At 37.8% G+C, this 21,851-nt stretch overlaps 1 protein-coding gene across 6 annotated transcripts in view; it reads left to right on the forward strand.

Moving 5' to 3' along the window:
- The window catches only part of DLG2 (discs, large homolog 2 (Drosophila)), a 1,891,340-nt gene that overhangs the window by 1,073,165 nt on the left and 796,324 nt on the right, over positions 1 to 21,851 (forward strand). For all 6 annotated transcript variants that reach the window (XM_006895272.1, XM_006895270.1, XM_006895271.1 and 3 more), the window contains one exon: positions 15,638 to 15,762. In XM_006895272.1, coding sequence (XP_006895334.1) covers positions 15,638 to 15,762 — 125 coding nt within the window. The remainder of the gene's footprint in view (positions 1 to 15,637; positions 15,763 to 21,851) is intronic.

Consider the following 21,851-nt stretch of genomic DNA (forward strand, 5'->3'; position numbering starts at 1 on the left):
ATAGGGTTTTCAGAGGCCTGCTATTTCAGAAGTGGGTGGCCAATCCTTCTTCCTAGTCTGTTTTAATCTGAATGTTCAGATTTAGAGGAGTATCTCACAGACAAGCAATTTGTAGAGCAGTGAAAGATAAATCCTTTACTGTGGAGTTAAGCATTAGATACAGTGTTGACCCCACCCTTAGCCCAGTGCCTTGACCCACTTACTTCCCATCTCCACCCTCCACCAGGATAACGGTTCACATCTGCCAAGTCCCTTCAGAAAATATCTTCCATTGTCCAACCCATGATCTGACAGCTTGTATCTGAAGCTTTCTTAATGGGAATAGAAATTTTATCAGAGATAACCCCACAACATATCAACCAACTCAAAACTGTTTATTATGGGGTGACCAGGAGCTCTGATTGCCGCTACAAAGATATGTGACTAAGAAAAAATAAAAAATAATTAATCACCCAATAAATATGATTTCCTGGAAGAAAGAAAATCTAAGTTGATTCTATTTTATCATTTGTAGGCACAATCAATTTGATTTGTTTGGGAGATACAGTCTTTCAAAATAGGGATCCCTTGAGAGTGTAAAGAGGTCCTCAATCATAAAATTTGAGTACCTACTTCAAAAGATACTTTTAAGGTGCTTCAGGCAACCTTATGGCAGAACAAAAGAGTAAAGGCTTCTTTAATAGTTTTTAAATTAGTGTCCACCCTGAGCAGAAAGCTTTGCTTCACAGTTTGTATTCAGAGTTGAATAAAGTTTAGTTCATATCCTACCTCAAAGATTTATAAAGTAAATACATGCAAAACTTTTTTTTCTTTCAAGTAGAAATTGAGATGACATAACTATGAGAATGAGGTTTTCACAGAAACACTGTGCAGGAGATCTTCTAACCTAAGAGTGAGGAGGTCTTCTTAGACATAACATGTTTGAGAACTTTGCCTTTCTTGCCCTTGTCTGGAGTCAGGTAGAAATAACAATACAAAAGAAAACAGGTTGATTTATCAGGGACACAAGGAATATATATAGTTTACCTTTCCAAACTATCTTGGAAAACGTAGCTTTAGAGTTATACCTGTGACACAAGGACATTATCATGCACTGAGTGTTCTCAGTGTATTTTGAAGATGTGGGTTTGTGTCTGAATCATGCTACCTGCATGACCTATGTGGCCCCAGAGATGCAGAGCTCATGGTTAAATAGTCTTGGTAATCCCAAAACACTTGATAGTGCTTATGCAGAACCTATACTTGGACCAGGAGACAGTCGTCAGAACAAAGCGAGGTAGCGCTGCATGGTTCAAATATGGGAAGGATGTATGCCAGAAATGTGTCCTATCTCCAAACCTTTTCAATCTATATGCAGAACAGATAGTACAGGAAGCTGGGCTCTATAAGGAGAAATGTAGCATCAGGATTAGAGGAAGACTCATCAACAATCTGCATTACTCAGATGACACAACCCTGCTTGCTGAAATTGAGGAGGATGTGAAGTGCTTGTGGCAGAAGGTCAAGTTCTACAGACAGCCTTCAATGCAGACTGAAGCTCAACATCAAGGATACAAAGATTCTCACCACTGAACGGATTGACAGCATCATGATAGAACTTTAGTTTGCTTGGCTCCACAATCAACACTCTTGTTAACAGAAGCCAGGAAATTAAAGATTAATTTCACTGGGGAAGTCTGCTGTCAGGGACCTCTCCAGAGTACTGAAGAGCAACGATGGCAGTCTAGAGACTAAGGTGTGCCTGATTCAGTCCATGGTCTTTGCAATTACTTGCTATGTATCAGAGAGTTGGACAATGTCTAGGGATGATAGAAGGAGAGTTGATGCCTTTGAGTTTTGGTGCTGGAGAAGAGTATTGAACATAATATGGACTGCTAGGAGAACAAACAGGTTCATCCTAGAAAGGGTGAGATCAGTCTACTCCTTGGAGGCAAGGATTCTGAAGATTTTTCTGACATACATTGGACATGTTGCAAGGAGGAACCAGTCCTTGGAGAGGGACATTATGCTTGGGAAGGTGGAGGGGCAGTGCAAGAGAGGAAGACCCTCGATGAGACGGATTGATTCAGTGATAATGAGGGTAGGTCTATCAGAGACAGACAATAAGATTGGCACAGGATAGAGTAGGATGAGGGGCAGTTGTACATAGGGTCACTATGAGTTGCAAGTGACTTGACTGCACATAACAACAACAAAACTTTTTGGTTCTTTTTGGTGAGTGTTCTTTTGAGTGATTTGCTGGACTCACTATTATGGAATAACTATGTCAGAACTTGTTGCAATACTCATGAATCTTAAGCATAATGTTGGCAATTTCTTTGTACTTTCTAGGAAGTAGAATAAATCTTTAAAACTATGGTGCAAATTTTCACACAAGCAATCTCTTGGTTATGAATAAGATCCATTATAACTGTCTTTAAATCTTTGAGTAGAATTTGTAGGTGATTCAGAACAGGTGCATATAGTTCTTATTTTGCCTTTAGTGCAAGAAAAGGCTTGAAGCTATTTTAATGATTTAAAAGCTGCACATGCAGAGAGTTAAAATGATTGTGGTGGAGGTTTTCTGGAGAGTAATGGTTGGTTCAGTTTCAAAGTTTTAAAGTGGGGAAAAATTATATCATTTTTAATGACAAATAGGAGTTATCCAAAAGTCATAATTTAATATCCTGGGGCTGATTACTCTAATCAGAATATTTATTTTAACGTTAAAAAATAACTTAGCATCTATCTGGTGATATGTTAACTAATTCAAATCACTGAAGGTACAAAGTAATAACTAAGAAACATTTAATATGGTGTAAAAAATAGTCTATCTACTTGCTTGTGTCTTGGGCTCCTAGTTCAGGTGAAAAAAGTTCTTTAGAAATTGATAAAAGAATATATTTTAGAGTAGTGTCTTGTAAATACTTCTGATCAATAAGCTGACAATCATACTAGGAGTCTCAGAACATCAATTGAAACTCAAAGTCAGATTGCATGTAATCAGGGTCTATACTGTACTCCAAACACAGCAGTATAAGATGTTATACTGCCCTGTTCTATCCTGAGCCAATCTCACTGTTCTGACACACATGCCCCCATTCTCCCAGTCATTGAGTCAATCCATTTAATTCAGGATCTTCCTCTCCTGTGCTGTCCTTCAACCCTTCCAAGCATGATGTCCTCCAAGAACCAGTCCCTCCAGGCAACATGTCCAAAGTATACAAATGACTAAATGGGCTTTATTTAAAGTTGTTGGTTTTGTTGTTACTGATTACCTTTTAATGGCGCACAACTCATAACGACCCTATGAATAAAGGGCCTGAAGCCTTTCTATAACTATTGACTTTTATCAAAGTGCATAGAGTTTCTAGAGGTATGTTGTTTAGGCAGTGGATACCACTCCTGCTTCCCATCTAAAAAATTAAGTGTTGCCATTTCTACCCAAATGAAATCTAGGAAAGTAAGTCAGACAGCATTGTCTGCATACACAGAAGAGATAATCTGTTTGAAAGGCCTCATAGCATGATTTCAAAGTTCAGGTATATTTGGTTCAGAATTGATGGGAGGGGAGGTCACAAGAGATAATGTGATGTGATTCCTGAGTACACTATAGACAAAGCTAAGAATTAATGTCTTCCTGGGTATAAATCTTATGAATCTATGTATGAAATATAAAATATGTGTAACTTTATATCAGCTGTCATATACTTTACATCTTTCAAATCCTTCTAACCATACTATGAGATAGGTATTATTTTACTAACTTAACATATGGGCCAACCCATATAGGTCAATGACACATAGAGTAAGATGTAGATTTGAGAACAATGGAAGCCTGACTATGAAGCCCTATTGTTCATTATAGAGAACACCTACCACAGTCCCTGACCAGTACAATCAAATCAGCACAATTTTTTTCCTCCATTATTTGATTTCTTTTATCTTTGTTTGCCCTTCTTGCCTCTTTTTATTTGTTTGTTTTAAAATGTCTTTTTCATTAGCCCTTTAAAAAGCACACTTGGACTTTAGAACTATACATCTTTCTGTGTATATGAGTCCTAACTGTATAGCTATCTCCTCTTCACTAGAGTTTATATGTATGTGTGGCCTCTATGTGTATGTGTGCATGCGTGTCTTTGGTCTTTGTCTCTCCCCCTACAATTCAGGAGACTTTAACAGGGGACATTTGGTGGGAATGCTTGTTTTAAGAAATACATCTAAGAACTGCTTCGGTGAAAAATACATTGACTTGTTGACACACACATATGCTTTTTTTAAAGTACTTTAAATTATTCCGCATCTCTCAGAATACTTTTTCCTCCCCACTTTGACATCATCTTGAAAAAACTTTCATCTGTAAATGTGCTATGGAAGTTCACAATTAATTGTCTGCTGTGCAGTGGACTTAGTGTTGTGATTATAACTTACATGGCCCCACTGAATAATTAAGAGCAAAAATCAATGAATAGAGACATCCTTGGTCATTGAATAAATTATGTGACTTTGTAATGTCCTTTCCTTTCCTACTGTCTAATTGAAAGGGGAGAGTAGTTGAAATCCATCAGCAACTCCATGGGGAAAGATGGACAATCTTTTCCTGTGAAGAAGGTTTGTCACCCCAGAAACCTAATGGAGGGTCACTTTGAGTCATAATCATCTTAACAGCAATAGGTCTGGGGGTGTTTGTTTGTTTGTTTGTTTGTTTTGATTTGGTTTGTTCTCTAAAGGTATAGGAGTCCTAGCAATAAAATATAGGTTCAAGAATTATTTTTCCCAAGGTTAGGTTTTATAAACTGATGTATCAGTTTACCTCTCTAAGCTTCTACATCTACCACTGAAAAATGGGATTTGCAAACACTAATCCAGGGATCCCTGGTGGCCTAGTGGCAAGAAGCTGCACTGTAATCCTGAAGAAATGCAATTCGGAAAACAGATGTTCTGCAGGAGAAGGATGGGCAATCTCCTCCCATGCAATGAACTGCTTCTGAAAACCTGCCAGAGGGTCAGCCATGGGTCAGTTCCAACTCGATGGTACAAAACAACCACTAGTACGAGTTCACATTTCTCTTATAATTCTTTGAAAATGACATATGGAAATTTGTACAGATGATCTTTAAAAGTAAATGAGAGAAAAAGAAGGGAAGCAGAACTCAGTATTGGACCAATGTTTGCTATTATATAATGTATACCTGCTATTTCAGCTTTAGTTTGCTTGGCTCCAGTCAACACTCTGGGCACCAGTAGCCAGGAAATTAAAAGACGTATTGCCATGGAAAGTCTGCTGTTAGGGACCTCTCCAAAGTACTGAAGAGCAATGGTGTCTCTCCAGAGACTAAGGTGCACCTGATACAGGCCATGGTCTTTGCTATCACTTGTTATGCATCAGAGAGTTGGACAGTGACTAAGGAGGATAGAAGGATAATTGATGCCTTTGAGCTGTGGTGTTAGAGAAGAGTATTGAGGATACCATGGACTGCTAGGAAAACAAACAGATTCATCCTGGAAAGGGTTAAACCAGACAGCTCCCTGGAGGCAAGGATTCTGAGGCTCCATCTAACATACTTTGGACATGTTGTAAGGAGGGACTGGTCCTTGGAGAGGGACATCATGCTTGGTAGGGTGGAGGGACAGCGCAGAAGGGGAAGGCCCTCTATGAGGTGGATTGATTCATTCAGTGACTGGGATAATTGGGATGGGAGTGTCACATACAGTGCAATTGACACAGGACAGAGCGGAGTTTAGGGCTACTGTAAATAGGGTCACTATGAGTTGCAAGTGACTCAACAGCAGATAACAATGAACAACAACATACCTGCTACTTAAGTAATCTATGCAGACATTCTGATTCATATATTGACTCTGTAAATGTTTGCTGTGTGCTGACTATCTACCCAGTAATTAGAAACATGAACAAAGCAGATAGATATTGATGATAGATAGATAGATAGATAGATACATACATACATACATACATACATACATACATACATACATACACACAGGAATAGAGACAAAGATACTCTCCACTTGAGAATGACCACTATGTCTTTACCAAAGATGTTGTGTGTTGTTGAATACCATAAAGTCAGAACCAACCCATAGCTGACCTTCCAGCAGGTTTCAGAGGCAGTTAATCACATGGGAGAATATTGCTCATCCTTCTATGGAGAAGCTGGTGGGATTTGAACCGCTTCCCTTTGGGATTACAGCACACAATAAGTGCTGCTGATACTGCTCAAAAATGTTAAAATGGTCCCTACATAACCTGATTCCTTAGCTTCCTTAGTTTGCTTTTTTTTTTTTATTTCGCTGACTGGCTGCCACAGAAATTTGCTGAGTGGCCACAAATGGCTGAGCTACTGAAAGCCACTCAGTTTGAATTCTTGGATTAATGCTTAATGAAGGAAATATATATTATCTTTTTAACCCAAGTAGATTAAGGGTCAGTGAGTGCCATCCAGGCACCTTGCCTTCCTTCTTTTACAGAGCTGTCATGTGAGCCTATTTGGACTACCACTTAATTCATCTGGCCTGTTCAGCCTAGTCTTTGATGAAGAGAAAGAGACTAGTGAAAGTCTTTCTTAGAATCATCAGAGAAATTGCTTTAAAAGAATGGGTGTTAAATTACTATGAGGATATTTCCAGTCACAGCAATCAAGGAATTTGCAATGTTTTATTTCATCCTTAGGGTTAAAAGGAACAAAAGAGATAGGGTAAATGAGCTTTATTGAATAAGTGCCAGTCTTGTTCCATTTGAGTACACTCACTCTACTCATTTTCAGGTTATGTACTGACTGTGTAAATCTTTTAAATTAGCAAAAACAAGGACATGGATAAGGTTTTTCTAATTTACAAATGTGATACACATTCTCAAGCCTGTGGACATTATACACATTTGATAATTGCTTCCTTTTTTTTTAAAGAAGTAAAACACATTATCAGTGTCACCCAGATGCTGAGCAATACTTGCTTTTGTCTTTAGATGATTTATAGTTGAAAGGGCTTCAGGCATCAGGCCAATTCTCGTCCAACCTTTCTACTGGGAAAAAAAGGAGAAATTATGCTGCCAATGTCCTTCTGACAAACAAACAAATGATCTAGTGCAAAGTCAGAAAGAGGTATTTGATGCATATGGCTTTATCATCTTTATTATTATGCTTTGATTTGTCAATTCTATTCCTTTTTAATGAAATTATCACTTAAGGCCTAAGAAGGGTTTCGTTGCAACCTAATAAGGAGGTATTTTAAGCAAAAATTCGAAAGCTTCATACACTATTCATTCTCACCAGCATCTGTTGAGGGAGTTCTGGTGGTGAGGTCTGCAGAGAGTTGCTCTCCTAGCCCAAAGGTGGCACCTCTCTGAGGGAGTTTGGATCCACCAGAGTATTCTCACATCAGGAGATGGGAAATGTCCTCCCATGCAATTTACAGCCTTGAAAACCCCACTGGAAGATTAGCTATATGTTAGTTCAACTCCACAGCAATGAGATTGGGTCTTTGGGTTTCAGCATCTGTTTAAGAAATAAAATGGTTAGGAATTTGTTCACTGCCTTTAAGCTTGATATATGTGGTTGATTGAACAATAGAAACAAATAGGTTAAAATGAGGCATATTAAAAATGTATAACAAAATTTTTTGTGTGTAATAAAACCTTTTTAAAATGTTCTGATTTTAAAAGGCTCTTATTCTTGTCCATACAGAACATGAGAATACTGTATAGTTTAAAATTAAGAAAGGTATGTGTCAAGGTTGTGTTTTTTTCTCCATTCCTATTCAGTCTGTATGCTCATAAAATTATTCAAGAAGCTGTTCTCTATGAATGAGAGTGTGATAACGTAATCAGAGGAAGACTTATCACCCACTTCAGTCATTGAGATGACACACTGTTACTTGCTAAAATTGAAGAGAACTTGAAGTGCTTGCTGCAGAAGATCAAAAACTACAGCCTTCAATATGAATTACATCTCAAAATCTAGAAAACAAAAATTCTTACCAATGGACCAATAGGCAACATCATGATAAATGGAGAAAAGATTGAAATGGTCACTGACTTCATCTGACTTGGATCTACAAAACACCACCTCTGATGCTAGAAGATCAGATGACGTATTCCACTGGACAAATCTGCTTTCATAGACCTCTCTAAATCACTGAGGAGCAATGATTTGAGTTTGAAGCCTAAGCTGTGCCTCACTCAGTCTATGGCCTTTTTAATCATTTGCTATGCATCTGAAATCTGGACAATGAAGAAGGCTAATAGTTGAAGAATTGATTCCTTTAAATTGTGGTGTTAGAGAAGAGTGCTGAATATACCTCAGACTGCCAACAGAATATATATGTCCTGGAAAGGCTGAAGCCAGATTTCTCCATGGAAGCAAATTTGACAAAGCTTCATTTCACACATTTTGGCCGTGTTACTAGACATGGGTATTTCTTGGAAAGGGACACCCTGCTAGGAAAGATGGAAGGTCATGGAAAGAGAGAAAGACCTTCAAGCAGATAATTGATATAATGACTACAACAATGGGCTTGAGAGTGTCAGAGATGATGAGGATGGCAGAGGATAGGACAGGATTTTGATCTATTGTTCATGGATTCACTCTAAGTCATACTTGATTCGATGGCACTGACAATAAGGGTGAAAAGAACACGTTAGCCAGCCATATCTACATGTTGTCCTGCACACTCTAACTTCATGAATGGCAATTCTACAGAATGGCTATGAAAACTGATCACGATCATGTGGCTCACTCTATTTCACCTGTGTGAAAAACTTAAACACTGCCCTTTAGAGGGCATCTCCTAAGACATCTAAAGTAGCCTATCAACAATGCCTAATTATATATACATGTGATTATACTGCATTGTGATATGTCTATTCATGAGTTCATGGATTTGGTGGTTTACAGCCTAGAATTTCAGGTCTCAGCTCTCTGCTGTGTCCCTGAAGCTCAAATCCTTTGGTTCAGCTGATTATGGGAAAGCAGTCCACCCTCAGACAGATGCACTACTCATCGAACATTAAAAATGGAGAAATGACAATATTAGGGTAATAGTTTCATTTCTAGAACATTGTTCTGTGCTTTGCTACCAGAGATTTGTTCACTAACCTTCCAAAGAAGCTGCTATTTTCAACTGAGCTTCATTTTTTTTTTCTTTCTCAAGTTGTCACTTTTACCATCTGGTAAATGTATCTTCTGGGAGAGAAGGATCTGCATGCACAAAAACTTTCAAGGAAATATTGTCGCATAATTTGCTTGAGGACAAAGCCAATACTCTGGAAGCTCGCCTATCATTTATTGTGATGTGGCAGATATTAGAAGACTTTATAAACATGTTGTGCATTTGAAGTATATTAACAAAGGATTGGACGTGGCAGGATGTGGCAAATTATATTTATGCCTCTATGAGAATTACTAACCTGCTCGAAGTACAACACAAGTCCAACATTTGTGTCAGAACTAGTTACCCTTGGACTCCAGTATTTGAAAGGTCCTTTAGAGAATCAAAGATATGAATGGAAAAGATTTTTTTTGTTATTGCCTGAATCATAAACATAAAATCTATTTTTCTTGTAGAATAGAAGAAAATAAGTATCTTCACCACCCTGTTTCTGCCACTGAAGTAAAAAGTTAAAGAATTTTTTAAAAATATTGTAGCTAAGAGATTTCCAACAGATTATATATATATATATATATATATATATACACATATATACATATGTGTGTATATGTATGTGTATATATGTATATGTATGTATTTATGCATGTGTGGTTATATATGTATGTGTGAGTATATATACATACACATATATATTTGAAAGCAGGAATGGCATCCACTGCCTCTGGAAACTCAATGGCCTTAGAGAAATTGATAGTCATAGAACAGAGTTCTGGTCTTTTGTTCATAGGGTCACTATGAGTTGTGCCTGACTTGATGGCAATCAACAACATATATATACTCCAATTCAGTTTATTTACCTTCTGATATAGACTACTCTCAGAGTTGATGTTGAGAATTAAACATTTTCTATTTTATTTTTAAATTCTTAGTTAGATCTGAGCTTTTTTAGAGAAAATGATTAGGCACAACTATAAAAGATAAGACTCTCAGAGGGATACAAAGTAAATTGCAACTCTCATTCTCTTGTAAAGCCTCTTTGCCTGTGATTAAGAAGTAAAGGGGAAGTCAGAGAGAATTGCTTCCTCTAGTGGACCTCTTGATAACTAGGAAGTAGAAGACTTTTAATTTTTACTTCTCAATGTTTACTGCTATTCAATTGTCACTGGTAGAAACAAGAATAAGTAGAAATAACCAGATATCTAAATATAAGGAATGACTTGATGTTATTAAGAGCTTACTTAACACAATAATTATCAATAAAAATAAAGCTTTTATCTACTAACTTATTCAACAAATATTTATTCAACACTTACTATGTGTCACCATGTTTAGAGGACCTTATGACTAGCAGATATGTCAACTGAGGCTGAGCCCTCAAATATGGAAACAAATAGAAGAAGGAACAGCTGTAAGCAGACACTAGTGACTGGAATATGGAATGTAAGAACCATGGATGAGGAAAATTGGATATTGTTAAGAAAGAAATGGAACACATGAATATTGACATACTAGGTATTGGCGAAAAGATGGACTGGCATGGGACATTTTTGAGTCAGAGGATCATATGATCTACTATGCTGGAAACATGGACTTGGTGACAGAAATGAAGTCAGAGATAGAAAGATAGAATTTTGCACAATCAATGAGTTATTCATTGCAAATGCATTTTATAAGAAACACAAACACAGGCTATACACATGGATTTCACCTGATGGCATGCATAGGAATCAGATCAATTACATCTGTGGAATGAATCGCTGAAGAAGCTCAGTATCAGCTGTGAAAACTAGGCCAGGTGCTGATTGTGGAACAAACCACCAACTACTCATAGGCAAGTTCAAGCTGAAGCTGAGGAAAATTAAACCAAATCCACGGGAACCAAAATATGACTTTGAGTTCATTCCACCTGAATTTCAAAACCACCTCAGGAACAGGCTTGAGGCCTTGGACATTAATGAGCAAAGACCAGAGAGTGTGGAAATTATCAAACAGTATCATTGATATCACATGCAAGCAAGATTCTGCTGAAAATCATCAAAAAATGCCTGAAGTGCAGGCTGGATTTAGAAGAGGCCATGGCACTAGAGATAGTATAGCTAATGTCAGATAGATGGATCTTGGCTGAAACAGAGAGTACCAGAGGAATGTCTATCTGTGTTTCATCGAATAAGCAAAGGCATTTGACTGTGTGGACCACAACAAACTGTGGCTGACTTTGAGAAGAATGGGAATCCCAGAACACTTGATTGTGCTTATGTCAGAACAGAACAAGGAAACACTGCATGGTTCAAAATTGGAAGGATGTGCATCAGGGATGTGTCCCATCTCCATATTTTTTTCCAATCTATATGCAGAACAGATTATCTGGGAGTCTGGGTGCTATGAGGAGAAGTGTGACATCAGGATTGGAGGTATACTCATTAACAATCTGTATTATGCAGATGACACAACCCTGCTTGCTAAAACTGAGAAGGACCTGAAGTGCTTGCTGCAGAAGATCAAGGATTACAGCGTTCAATATGGATTGAAGCTCAACATCAAGAAAACCAAGATTCTCACCACTGGGGCGATTGGCAGCATCATGATAGATGGTGAAGAGATTGAGATTGTTGACAGCTCCAGTTTGCTTGTCAGTATGATCAAAACTGTTGGCACCAGTAGGCAGGAAATTAAAAGACGAAATGCATTGGAAAGTCTACTGTCAGAGACCTCTCCATGGTACTGAGGAGCAACAATATCAGTCTGGAGATTAAGGTGCACCTGATACAGGCCATGGTCTTTGCCATTACCTATAAATCAGAGAGCTGGACAATGACTAGGGGTGATTGAAGGAGAGTTGATGCCTTTGAGGTTTGGTGCTGGAGAAGAGTATTGAACATGTCACGGACTGTTACAAGAACAAACAAGTTCATCCTAGAGAGGGTGAAGGCAGGCTGCTCCTTGGAGGCAAGGATTCTTCTGAAGCTCTGTCTGACATACTTTGGACATTTTCAAGGTGGGATCAGTCCTTGGAGAGGGACATCATGCTTGGGAGGGTGGAGGGACAACCCAGGAGAAGAAGACCCTCGAGGAGATGTATTGATTCCATTACTGCGATAATTTATTGAATGCTATTAAGAGTTTAATAGCACAAAAATATCCCCACTTCCAAGCATATGTGCCACCGTACTTTATTTTCTCAAATTTTCTTTTCCAATTTTTTCTAGTTTGTTTCATTAGAAAAAATAATACAGGTAGGAGGAGGGAAAAGATTAAGCACAAAGCATAGCATTGGTATCTCTGATTAATTCTTTAGGATTAATTCCTACAATTGAATTACAAAGTCAAACAATATTGTAAATTGATAAGATAAAACCAAAAAAACTAAAGAATTGCTTTGTTAGGGTAAATTTTTATTCCGAGAATAATTTTTCCACAAAAGTAAAGCTTTCCAGTTGTAACTACATTTATACAACCAACAATTGTATGTAAAGTGAATTTCCTTTTATTTATTTTTTTTTAGTGTGTATATTGCATAGTAAATGAAAAACTAGGAAGTACTATTGGGCTAGGCAATGAGCTGTGCTGCTAGGAAGAACATAACCAAATGTGAAGGACTGGGAAGCAGAAGTAAGAATGACCTCTGCCAGTCCCATTCATCACTTACAGAATCTGCCCTGCTGAAGAACACAGCAGCCTTGCCCAGCTTCTGTACCGGGCTGCCCTTGACAGCACGCCACTTCACAGTCTCCATTGTCTAGGTTAAGGTTCAACACTTGGTTTGTTAGACACAATTTTCAGGGTCTGAGAGTGTCAGCCAAGGGTCTGCATGCACACATGGTGGGGCTGCTGCTCAAAGGAGCAAGGGGCTGAGAGCTGCCCCTGCAGCTGGCAGGCTCTGGCACGACTGTCTGGGGACTGGAGTGATTTAGCCATGGAGAGCAGCAGCTTGCAATTTCACTGCTGCTTTTTATCTGTTCCTCTCTCCACTGAATGCTGCTGGCTGGTAGCAGAGGCCTGAAAGGGTGGGCTGGGAGAACAAGAAGGGGTGGTGGCAAACACTTTAAATCATTTCCTTAGCTGAATTCAGATGAGCCTCTTCTAAAGAACCATAGTGAGGAAGCCAGACCCAGCTGGCAGACCAGTTTGAATTGAAGCACAAAAACATTTGGAAATCCCTGACAGTGGTAACAGTCTCAGAGTTGTATCCCATCTCCTTCTTGGGTCCTATTTTTATTGTGGACTCCCTTACCCATTCGTTCTTTTTCCCCAGAGTGGGTTCAAGGGCTGGGAAAGCCATGGAGCCACCATGTTCACCAAATTAGAACCAATTCTAAAAACAGTAGTTAAATGTTGTCAAGTTGTCATCAAATCAGTTACATCAAAGAGCTGATGATTCAAAGATTTTTTAAAATATTGTTTTACTTTTTATCAAAAGCTAATAATTTTTAATTAATTTCTCACTCTCTCTTTTTTTTTTTTTTTGTAAGGTCCCCAGAAGAATCCTTTAATAATATCTTGGTGGTTGTCCAGGTCTCTCATGTCCAGTGATAAACCAGAAGCCTCTTGAGTGAAAGGCCTTTTCTTCTTAGGAAATAGTCCATCCCCATCTTGGAAAGCTTTATTTTCTCTTCAATTCTTTATTTGCACCATTCTTTGAATATCTGTGTTGTTTTTGATTGTTGTTACCACAAATAACAAAAGAGTTGCTGTTCTGCAAGACACTCCTTAACATATTTGAATCTCTGTCGTGTGGTTTCTTCACTTTGGATTGTAAATATTCTCAGTTGGTTTGTTTGTTGGTTCTGTCAGACATCACATATCTGTTGAATAATATTACATGCTAAACAAGGCCCCAATGGAAAAAATTAAAATCATAGTATATATTCTGTGTGCATGTGTGCCTGTGTGCATGTGTGTGTGCATGTGTGTGTGTGTTCTCTCTTGTCTCTGTCTGCAATATTTTGTCCCCTGCTTGGTATCCTCTCGTGGCTCCCATTCAAGTACTTCACTGTTACTACTCCTGCAGGAAAATTTCCCATGTTGGGTTCTACTATTAGGGGGCTGCTACTGTCCTCTGAACTTATAACCTGACATATTTATTGTTAATGATTATTAAGTAAATTTGTTAAATAAATTCATGGTTTTGTGACTGCTATAAACTAAGATCTCTGTTCAGTGCACTATGGGACTTTTTAGAAAGCAAATAGGATTAGAGAAGATAGCAAAAGCATAAGGATATAAGACTTTACTATCATGGATGAATTATTTATTTCAACCTTTCAACATAAATGTACAGTTGTAAGAACAACCCAGTGGAATTCAGAGTTTTATTAATTCAGTCAATAAAAACTGCAAAAGAGTACCTTGACATTTGCAGTGGTTTAACTGCCAAGTTACAGCTGACCTTATCTCGACATTGAACTTTTCTGACTAATTAAATGTCCTAATTAATTTCTCTAGATTAAATATTAAGTTATTGGTTCTCCTCTCTTCTTTCTGAACTTGACCAGAAATTACAAATTCAATAAGCTTTAATTATTCTTATAGAAAGAAATTAAATATCTTATAACTAGAGACAAGTTAAAGAAATGAAAGTATATGATGACGCTGAAGAAATTTACTTAGCCATTTTAAAAAAATGATAAAGACTACTTAGTTTTACGAAAAGGTATAGAATATAAAATTAAAGGGAAAAATAAAATCAGACTATACCTATGGAAACAATGTCTCCATGGAGAGGGAGATTAAAAGTAAAGATGTATAATAAACATTTTCAAAGTAAGAGAATTTATGACTGTCAATGAGACTTTTGATTACACTTTAAATAAAACATTTGGAAGACTATTTGTACATTGTATGTTAATTACTATAATTTATAGTAGTAAGAATACACATTTTATCAGACTATAAATCATCCAGATTTGTGTGCAATAGCCGCATAACATAACTGGTTTTGTAATCTAAGGCCTACGTATTATTGGGAAGTAATTCATATGCATTCTGAGTCCAGATGATGATCTTATGTTTGAAGTTAATGTTTCTTATTTCACAGAAACCCATTTATTTTATGGATAAGCGATATTAGAACAATGCCAGAAATAACAGCATGAAGACACCTCAATTTCATTACTCTATCAAATCCTATATTTGCACGTAGCTTGTTTCCTTCCATTTCTTTTTCATATGAATAAATTCTTTTTATCATTTTCACCCTAAGGGAACTTTTCACATTTTTTATGTTAACACAATTTATAAGTTCTTCCCCTCCTTATCCTCTTACCTATAATCATCACTTTAATTGCTACATAAACGGAAGGGTTTTTTAAAAGCAAAAATGTAAGCCCTCTTGAATTTTTGCAACTCAGGGACAAATGAGTGGAATATTCTCCTTGACCTTGTCTTTATACTGACAGTGCACTTTATGGTTTGCATACAGGACTCCTATCACCTGATTTACATTTGAGTGGAAAGATGATAAGACAGAGTACCAGTGAAGCCAGGTTTTAAGTGACAGTCACATCATTTAATGTCTCCTTTTTTGTTTCCACAGGGGAATTCTGGTCTGGGATTCAGTATTGCTGGAGGGACAGATAATCCTCACATTGGAGATGACCCTGGCATATTTATTACAAAGATTATACCAGGCGGTGCTGCAGCAGAGGATGGCAGGCTCAGGTAAAGATCTGCAATGTCAGAATTACTGGAATGTAGTATTGGAGCGCAAATCTACTGTATTCATGAGACATATTTGTACCTTTAAAGAATATGTATACAGTTCTGTACTTGAAAAAGAACACAGTCAAAGCAAAATTTCTGGAATGATTTTGAAAACCTCTTGTCACATCTGGAATTTTGACCAGTGCTTAATAGATATTGGTTGACCACTGCCACAGTCAGCATCTACCAGGACACTGTGAAGAAGAGGTCTAGTTTCCGCTTCTGTTCTCTGGAGACTGCAGTATAGATACAAAGAATTATAGTGTTTACTTATGGCTAGAGTGCATAACTCAACTCACTGTGATCAAGTCATAACTGACTCTCTGGTGGGTTTTCCTAGGGTATAAATTGCATGGGGAGAATATGGCTTGTTTTTCTCCCAAAGTGTATCTGGTGGATCCAAACCAAGAGAAAGTTGTGGCCTTTGAGTTAGCAGAACAGCTCCCTAAGGATTATACCACCAGAGCTCCCTAAATAGTAGAATGATAAGGAAAACAATACATTACAAGTAGCATTAGCGAATAATGTACAGTTATAGACATTGTATTTGTTCATGAATTCAACAACGATTTAGAAGAGTTTTCAATGAGTCTAGAAAAAAATCAGTTAAAGTTTCAATACAGAAGGATAAATTATAATTTCTCCCAGCAAAAGAAGAAAAACCAATATGATCTAGAATAAGATTGCATGAGGTTAAAGAGGTCTACTTGAGCCAATCTGATGCTCAGTTACAATGGTAACTCTTTGAGTCAGGTATCCTCTTATAGAGCCTCACAGTTCTTTGGGGAAGTAAGATCAGTTTAATAATTAGTAAATTTTCATAATCATTTTCATAATTAGTAATTAAAATAAAATCTATATATACATACACACACACACACTCTGGTAGCCTAGTGGCAAGAAGCTGTGCTTCAGTCCTGAAGGCACATGGTTTGAGGCTACCAGCTGCTCTGCGGGAGAAGGATGGGCAATCTCCTCCTATGTGATTAACTGCCTCTAAAAACCCACTGGAGGGTCAGCTGTGGGTCTATTCCTACTTGACGGTGATGGTACACAACAAAAACAAATTGTGTGTGAATATATATATATATAAAATCCATTTACGAATGAATGGATAGAAAAACTGGTATAGTCTCACAGTGGAATACTACGCAGCACTGAAAAACATAACACAACATGGGGGACCCTGGAGGACATTATGCTAAGTGAAATATTTCAGTCAGAGAAGGATAAATACTGAGGACCACCACTGCTATAAAACAAGACAGAAATGGGGAGTTGGGGAAATTAGGAAAAGAGGGGAATAGATAGTGAACACTGCATTGCAACAGATGAAATAAAGAATTGTTTAAAAAGAATATATGATTAGGTATTAAATGTATGACAACAGTCCAGAGTAAGAGGTGCATTGCAAAGTGGACTGGAGGAGGAGGGAAGAAGGAAATAAATAGTGCAATAATGAATGAATGTTTAAAAAAAATTAAAATATGACCAGGAGAAGGAGATGGGAGGGAGAAAAAGAAAAAGAAGCTGTACTGCAATTCAAAAGATATGCAGATCTAATCTACCAGCTGTTCCTTGGAGGAAGGATGGGCGCTCTGCTCCCGGAGATTTGTTGCCTTTGAAAACTCATTACAGGGTCAGCTATGGGTCTGTTCCAACATGACAGCAAACAACAACAACCATATATGTAGAGAGGATTACATGTTTTCGAAAAATTATATAAGATTTTTATAGGGAGAAAAATATTCCTGTTATTGTTTTAGCACTGTGAATGGATTGTAGTTTCCCTCAGACCAACTAGTTTCATATAAAGAAGTGTCTCATTAAAATCTTATGAATGAATGAATGAGTTTCAAAATGAATAAGGTTGAGGAGAAAAACTAGGAAAAATAAATAGCAATTAAGGAGGAAGACGACACAAGGCAATCTTTGTAGGAATGACCTCCCCGTGCACGACCGTCATTAAGGAGTGTGGTCTGAGTGGCAGAAATGTAAGCTATATTGCCCTGGCTTGGTCTGTTTTGCATTAACTGTAAGGTAGTTTACTGTTTTCTTATGAAGCACCTAGGAACACACACACCCTCTCCAGCTGTTCTGATGGTTTTGACAGCAATGTGTTTGCAGATTATGGAGAAGAATCACATTTTTTTTTCCAACAAGAAAAGAAATAATGAGTGACATTCCCAAAGGAAGAGCTTTTTTACTTTATTATGCTTTTTGACAATAGAATTTCCAAGCTGAATTGACTGAATTAATTTCTGATGAGGGAACTATTTACAGTGCAGGTTGAAACAGTATCTGTGTTCTTTGGAAAATATAGTGGGAATAGTGTTTGTTAATACTGAACTCTGGAGAAGTGGTTTGAAAAGCTTAGAAATATTGTTAGGAAAAAATTTATAAATGAATAGGATGATTATATCCTTTCTAACTCTAGGAAACCTCCACTTCCCTAGCAAAATTCTGGCTTCAAGCTTCAGCTAAGGAGAACTTTGTGCTACAAGCTTATACCAGAATTAAAATAAAAAATGGCATCTCTCTGCAAACCTATATAGAGGAAAATAGAAATTCTTTCAAGCTGGTAGTTTTATTCACTAATTACTTAGTTAATCTCAATAACTGATTAGTAAATATAACAAGAATGATCGTAATGTTGCTATTACTGTGCATTTAATTAGATAGATAAATATGTAGATATAAATATAGAATTAGACCCACATATGAATTGATGGAATATGAATTAACATCTTTCAGCAAACAGATGTTACCTTGCATGTGATCACCAAAGTGTGCCAAGAAATCTGGAGGACAATTACTTGGCCAACTGACTGGAAGAGATCCATTCCAAAAAAAGACTACCCGACAGAGTGTGGAAATTATCAAACAATATCACTTATATCACACACTAGCAAAATCCTGCTGAAGATTGTTCAGAAAACACTTGAGCAGTACATTGATACAGGCTGGGTTTAGAAAATGTGGCTCTAGGGACATTATTGCCAATGTTAGATGGTTCTTGGCAGAAAGCAAAGAGTACCAGAAGAATGTCTATCTGTGTTCATTGACTATGCAAAGGCATTTAACTGTGTGGATCACAATAAATTGTGACTAACCTTGAAGAAAATGGGAATCTCAGAATACTTGATCTTGCTTATACAAAACCTATACTTGGACCAAGAAGCAGTCTGCAGAACAGAGCAAGGAAACACTGCATTGTTCAAAATCAAGAAAGGAGTGGATCAAGAATGCATCCTGTCCCCATAACTTTTCAATCTGCATGAAGAACAGATCATTTGGAGAGCAGGGCTTTACGAGGAAGAACATGGCATCAAGATTGGAGGAAGACTCATTATGCACATGACACAACCTTGCTTGCTGAAACTGAAGAAAACCTAAAGCACTTGCTGAAAAAGGTCAAGAACTGTAGTCTTCAATATGGACTGAAACTCAACATCAAGAAGACAAAAATTCTCTCCACTGAGCCAATTGGCAGCACCATAGTAAGTGGAGGAGAGTTTGAGGTTGTTAACAAGTCCAGCTTTCTCAGGTCCACAACCAACTCTCTTAACACAAGCAGTCAAGAAGTCAAAAGACAAATTGCATTGGGAAAATCTGCTGTCATGGACCTCTCTCCAGAGTGCTGAAGAGCAACGATGTCAGTCTAGATTCAAATGTGTGCTTAATCCAGGCCATGGTCTTCTCAATTACTTGTTGTGCTTCATAGAGTTGGACAATGACTAAGGTTGACAGAAGAAGAATAGATACTTTTGAATTGTGATGCTAGATAAGAGTCTTGAACATACCATGGACTATCAGAAAACAAATATGTCTGTCTTGGAGAGGGTGAACCTAAGTCTTTCCTTTCAGGCTAGGATTTTGAAGCTCCACCTCACTTACTTTGGGCACATGGCCAGGAAAGATTGGTCCTTGGAGAAGGACATCATGCTCAGAAGGGTGGACTGACAGTGCAGGAGAGGGAGACCCCAGATGAGATGGATTGATACAGTAATTGGGGCAGTAGGGGTTGATATGTTGGAATTAGTGAGATTGGCTCAGGACAGGGAAGAGTTCAGAGCTGTTGTACATAGGGTCGCTATATATCACAGGCAACTAAATGGCACATAACAATAACATACCATGACAGGCTTGGAAGCACGAGTGACATCTACTTCCTAAATAACATGGCTCCGGAAACTCTATGAATTTTGATAAATATCAAGAGTTATAGAGGGGCTTCAGGCCTTTTGTTCATAGGGTCACTATGAATTGTGCTCAACTAAAGGCAATTGACAACAATCTGCATATTCAACCAACCACCAAAACAAGTCTTAAAAAGTTTAAGAAAATCACTCAAGCAACTTTGGACCCATTAATGTAGCAACATCCTGAAGGTCACATGAGTATTCTCTAAACTCTCACTCAATGGTTGGATCCCTCTTACATCATTTGGTTTCAGTTTTTAAAATACTAAGGCAGAGTTTTCTCAGTTAAGAAACATCTCAGATTTGTTCTTTTCCTTTTTGCTCATCGTTGTCTTTATTTGGGCCCTTTTCTAACTTACTGGAGCTTAGACAATCATTTGCGAATTTCACCTCCTTAATGTGGCACCTTCACAACCCCAAGCAGTGGCCTGACATGTACACACTACAGATCACATTGCGCATCATAACATTCAAGACACATTATAGCCATTTACCCAGATGAAGATCTCCTGTTGGATCTCTCCTCTTTTTTGACAGATCTTTGTTAAAACTGCTGAGATTATTTCCCCTTCCCTGTTATGTCTTGTCACACACTGGAATGACTGGAGACTTGTTAGAGTAGAGGAATAAAAATTGATTGAGAATCTTTTCTAGTCCAAAGCCTATGTTTTATAGATGAGCAATCACAGGCTAGAAGTGTGACTTTTCAGAGGCATAAATCATTTGATGTTCCAGGTGGGCTAGAACCCAGTTGTCCTGACTCACCTAATTAACATTTTAAGGCAGTAAGAAGAAGTAGCACCCAGTCTCTGAGAAATCTTTTTTTCATTGGGGTAGAAACAATCAGCTGAGGCTGAACCACCAATCCAACATAAGAAGTATCTTCTACCATTCTACAATTGTAGATAACGGAATACTACCACAACTTCACGAGGCAGCAAAAAGATCCTGAGCTTCCCAATGAGAATGCAGATAGGCCCACATGTTTCTACTCTTGTAAGAACCTGCCCCAAACTGAGGTATTTGGAATTGCCTCATATGACTCAGCAGCAACAGCTACCAACAGCAACAACCTTTTTGTGTGAAAACTGAGCAGTAAAGAAAGAAGAATGAATGACTTTGAATTATGTTATTGGTGAAGGATATTGAATATACCACGGACTGCTGAACAAGCCCATCTCTCTTGGAAAAGTACAGGCAGAATGCTCCTCAGAAACAAGGATGGCAGGATTATATCTCTCATACTTTAAACATATTATCAAGAAGCGCCTGTACCTAGAGAAGGATTTCATGCTTAGTAGAGAATCTACAAAACATTAGCCATCCAAGAGAAGGATCGGCACCGTGGCCAGCGCAATGGGCTCACACAGAGCAACAATTACGAGGATGATGCAAGACTGAGAGCATTTCCATCTGTTGTACAGTGTTATTATGAATAACAAATTCAATGACACAGAACAGAAACCTGAACAGAGATTCTGGCCATTCTTATCAGACTTCTGAATTACATCAGCAATGAGCTGAAAATGGGTGTTATTTTAGGGTGTAAAATGCTTGGTATAATTCTGTCTTAATTGTTAGGTGCAACTGAATTGACTATGACTCACAGCAACCCTGTGAACAATAGAATAAATCTAGTCTTACCCTGTGCCTTCTTAACAATTTCTGATATGCCTGAGCCCATTGTTACAGGCATTTTCTATTGCTTTTGTTATGTGCTCAAGTTGCCTATATTAGGCACACCTTAGTGTACAGACTGACATCGTTGCTCATTGGTGCACTGGAGAGATCCCTCACAACAGAATTTACAAATGCAATTAGTCTTTTGATTTCCTGACTGCTGGT

This window comes from Elephantulus edwardii, unplaced genomic scaffold (genome assembly GCF_000299155.1).
Source record: "Elephantulus edwardii isolate Elephantulus edwardi_28Jun2011 unplaced genomic scaffold, EleEdw1.0 scaffold00163, whole genome shotgun sequence".
Taxonomy (NCBI): Eukaryota; Metazoa; Chordata; class Mammalia; order Macroscelidea; family Macroscelididae; genus Elephantulus; species Elephantulus edwardii.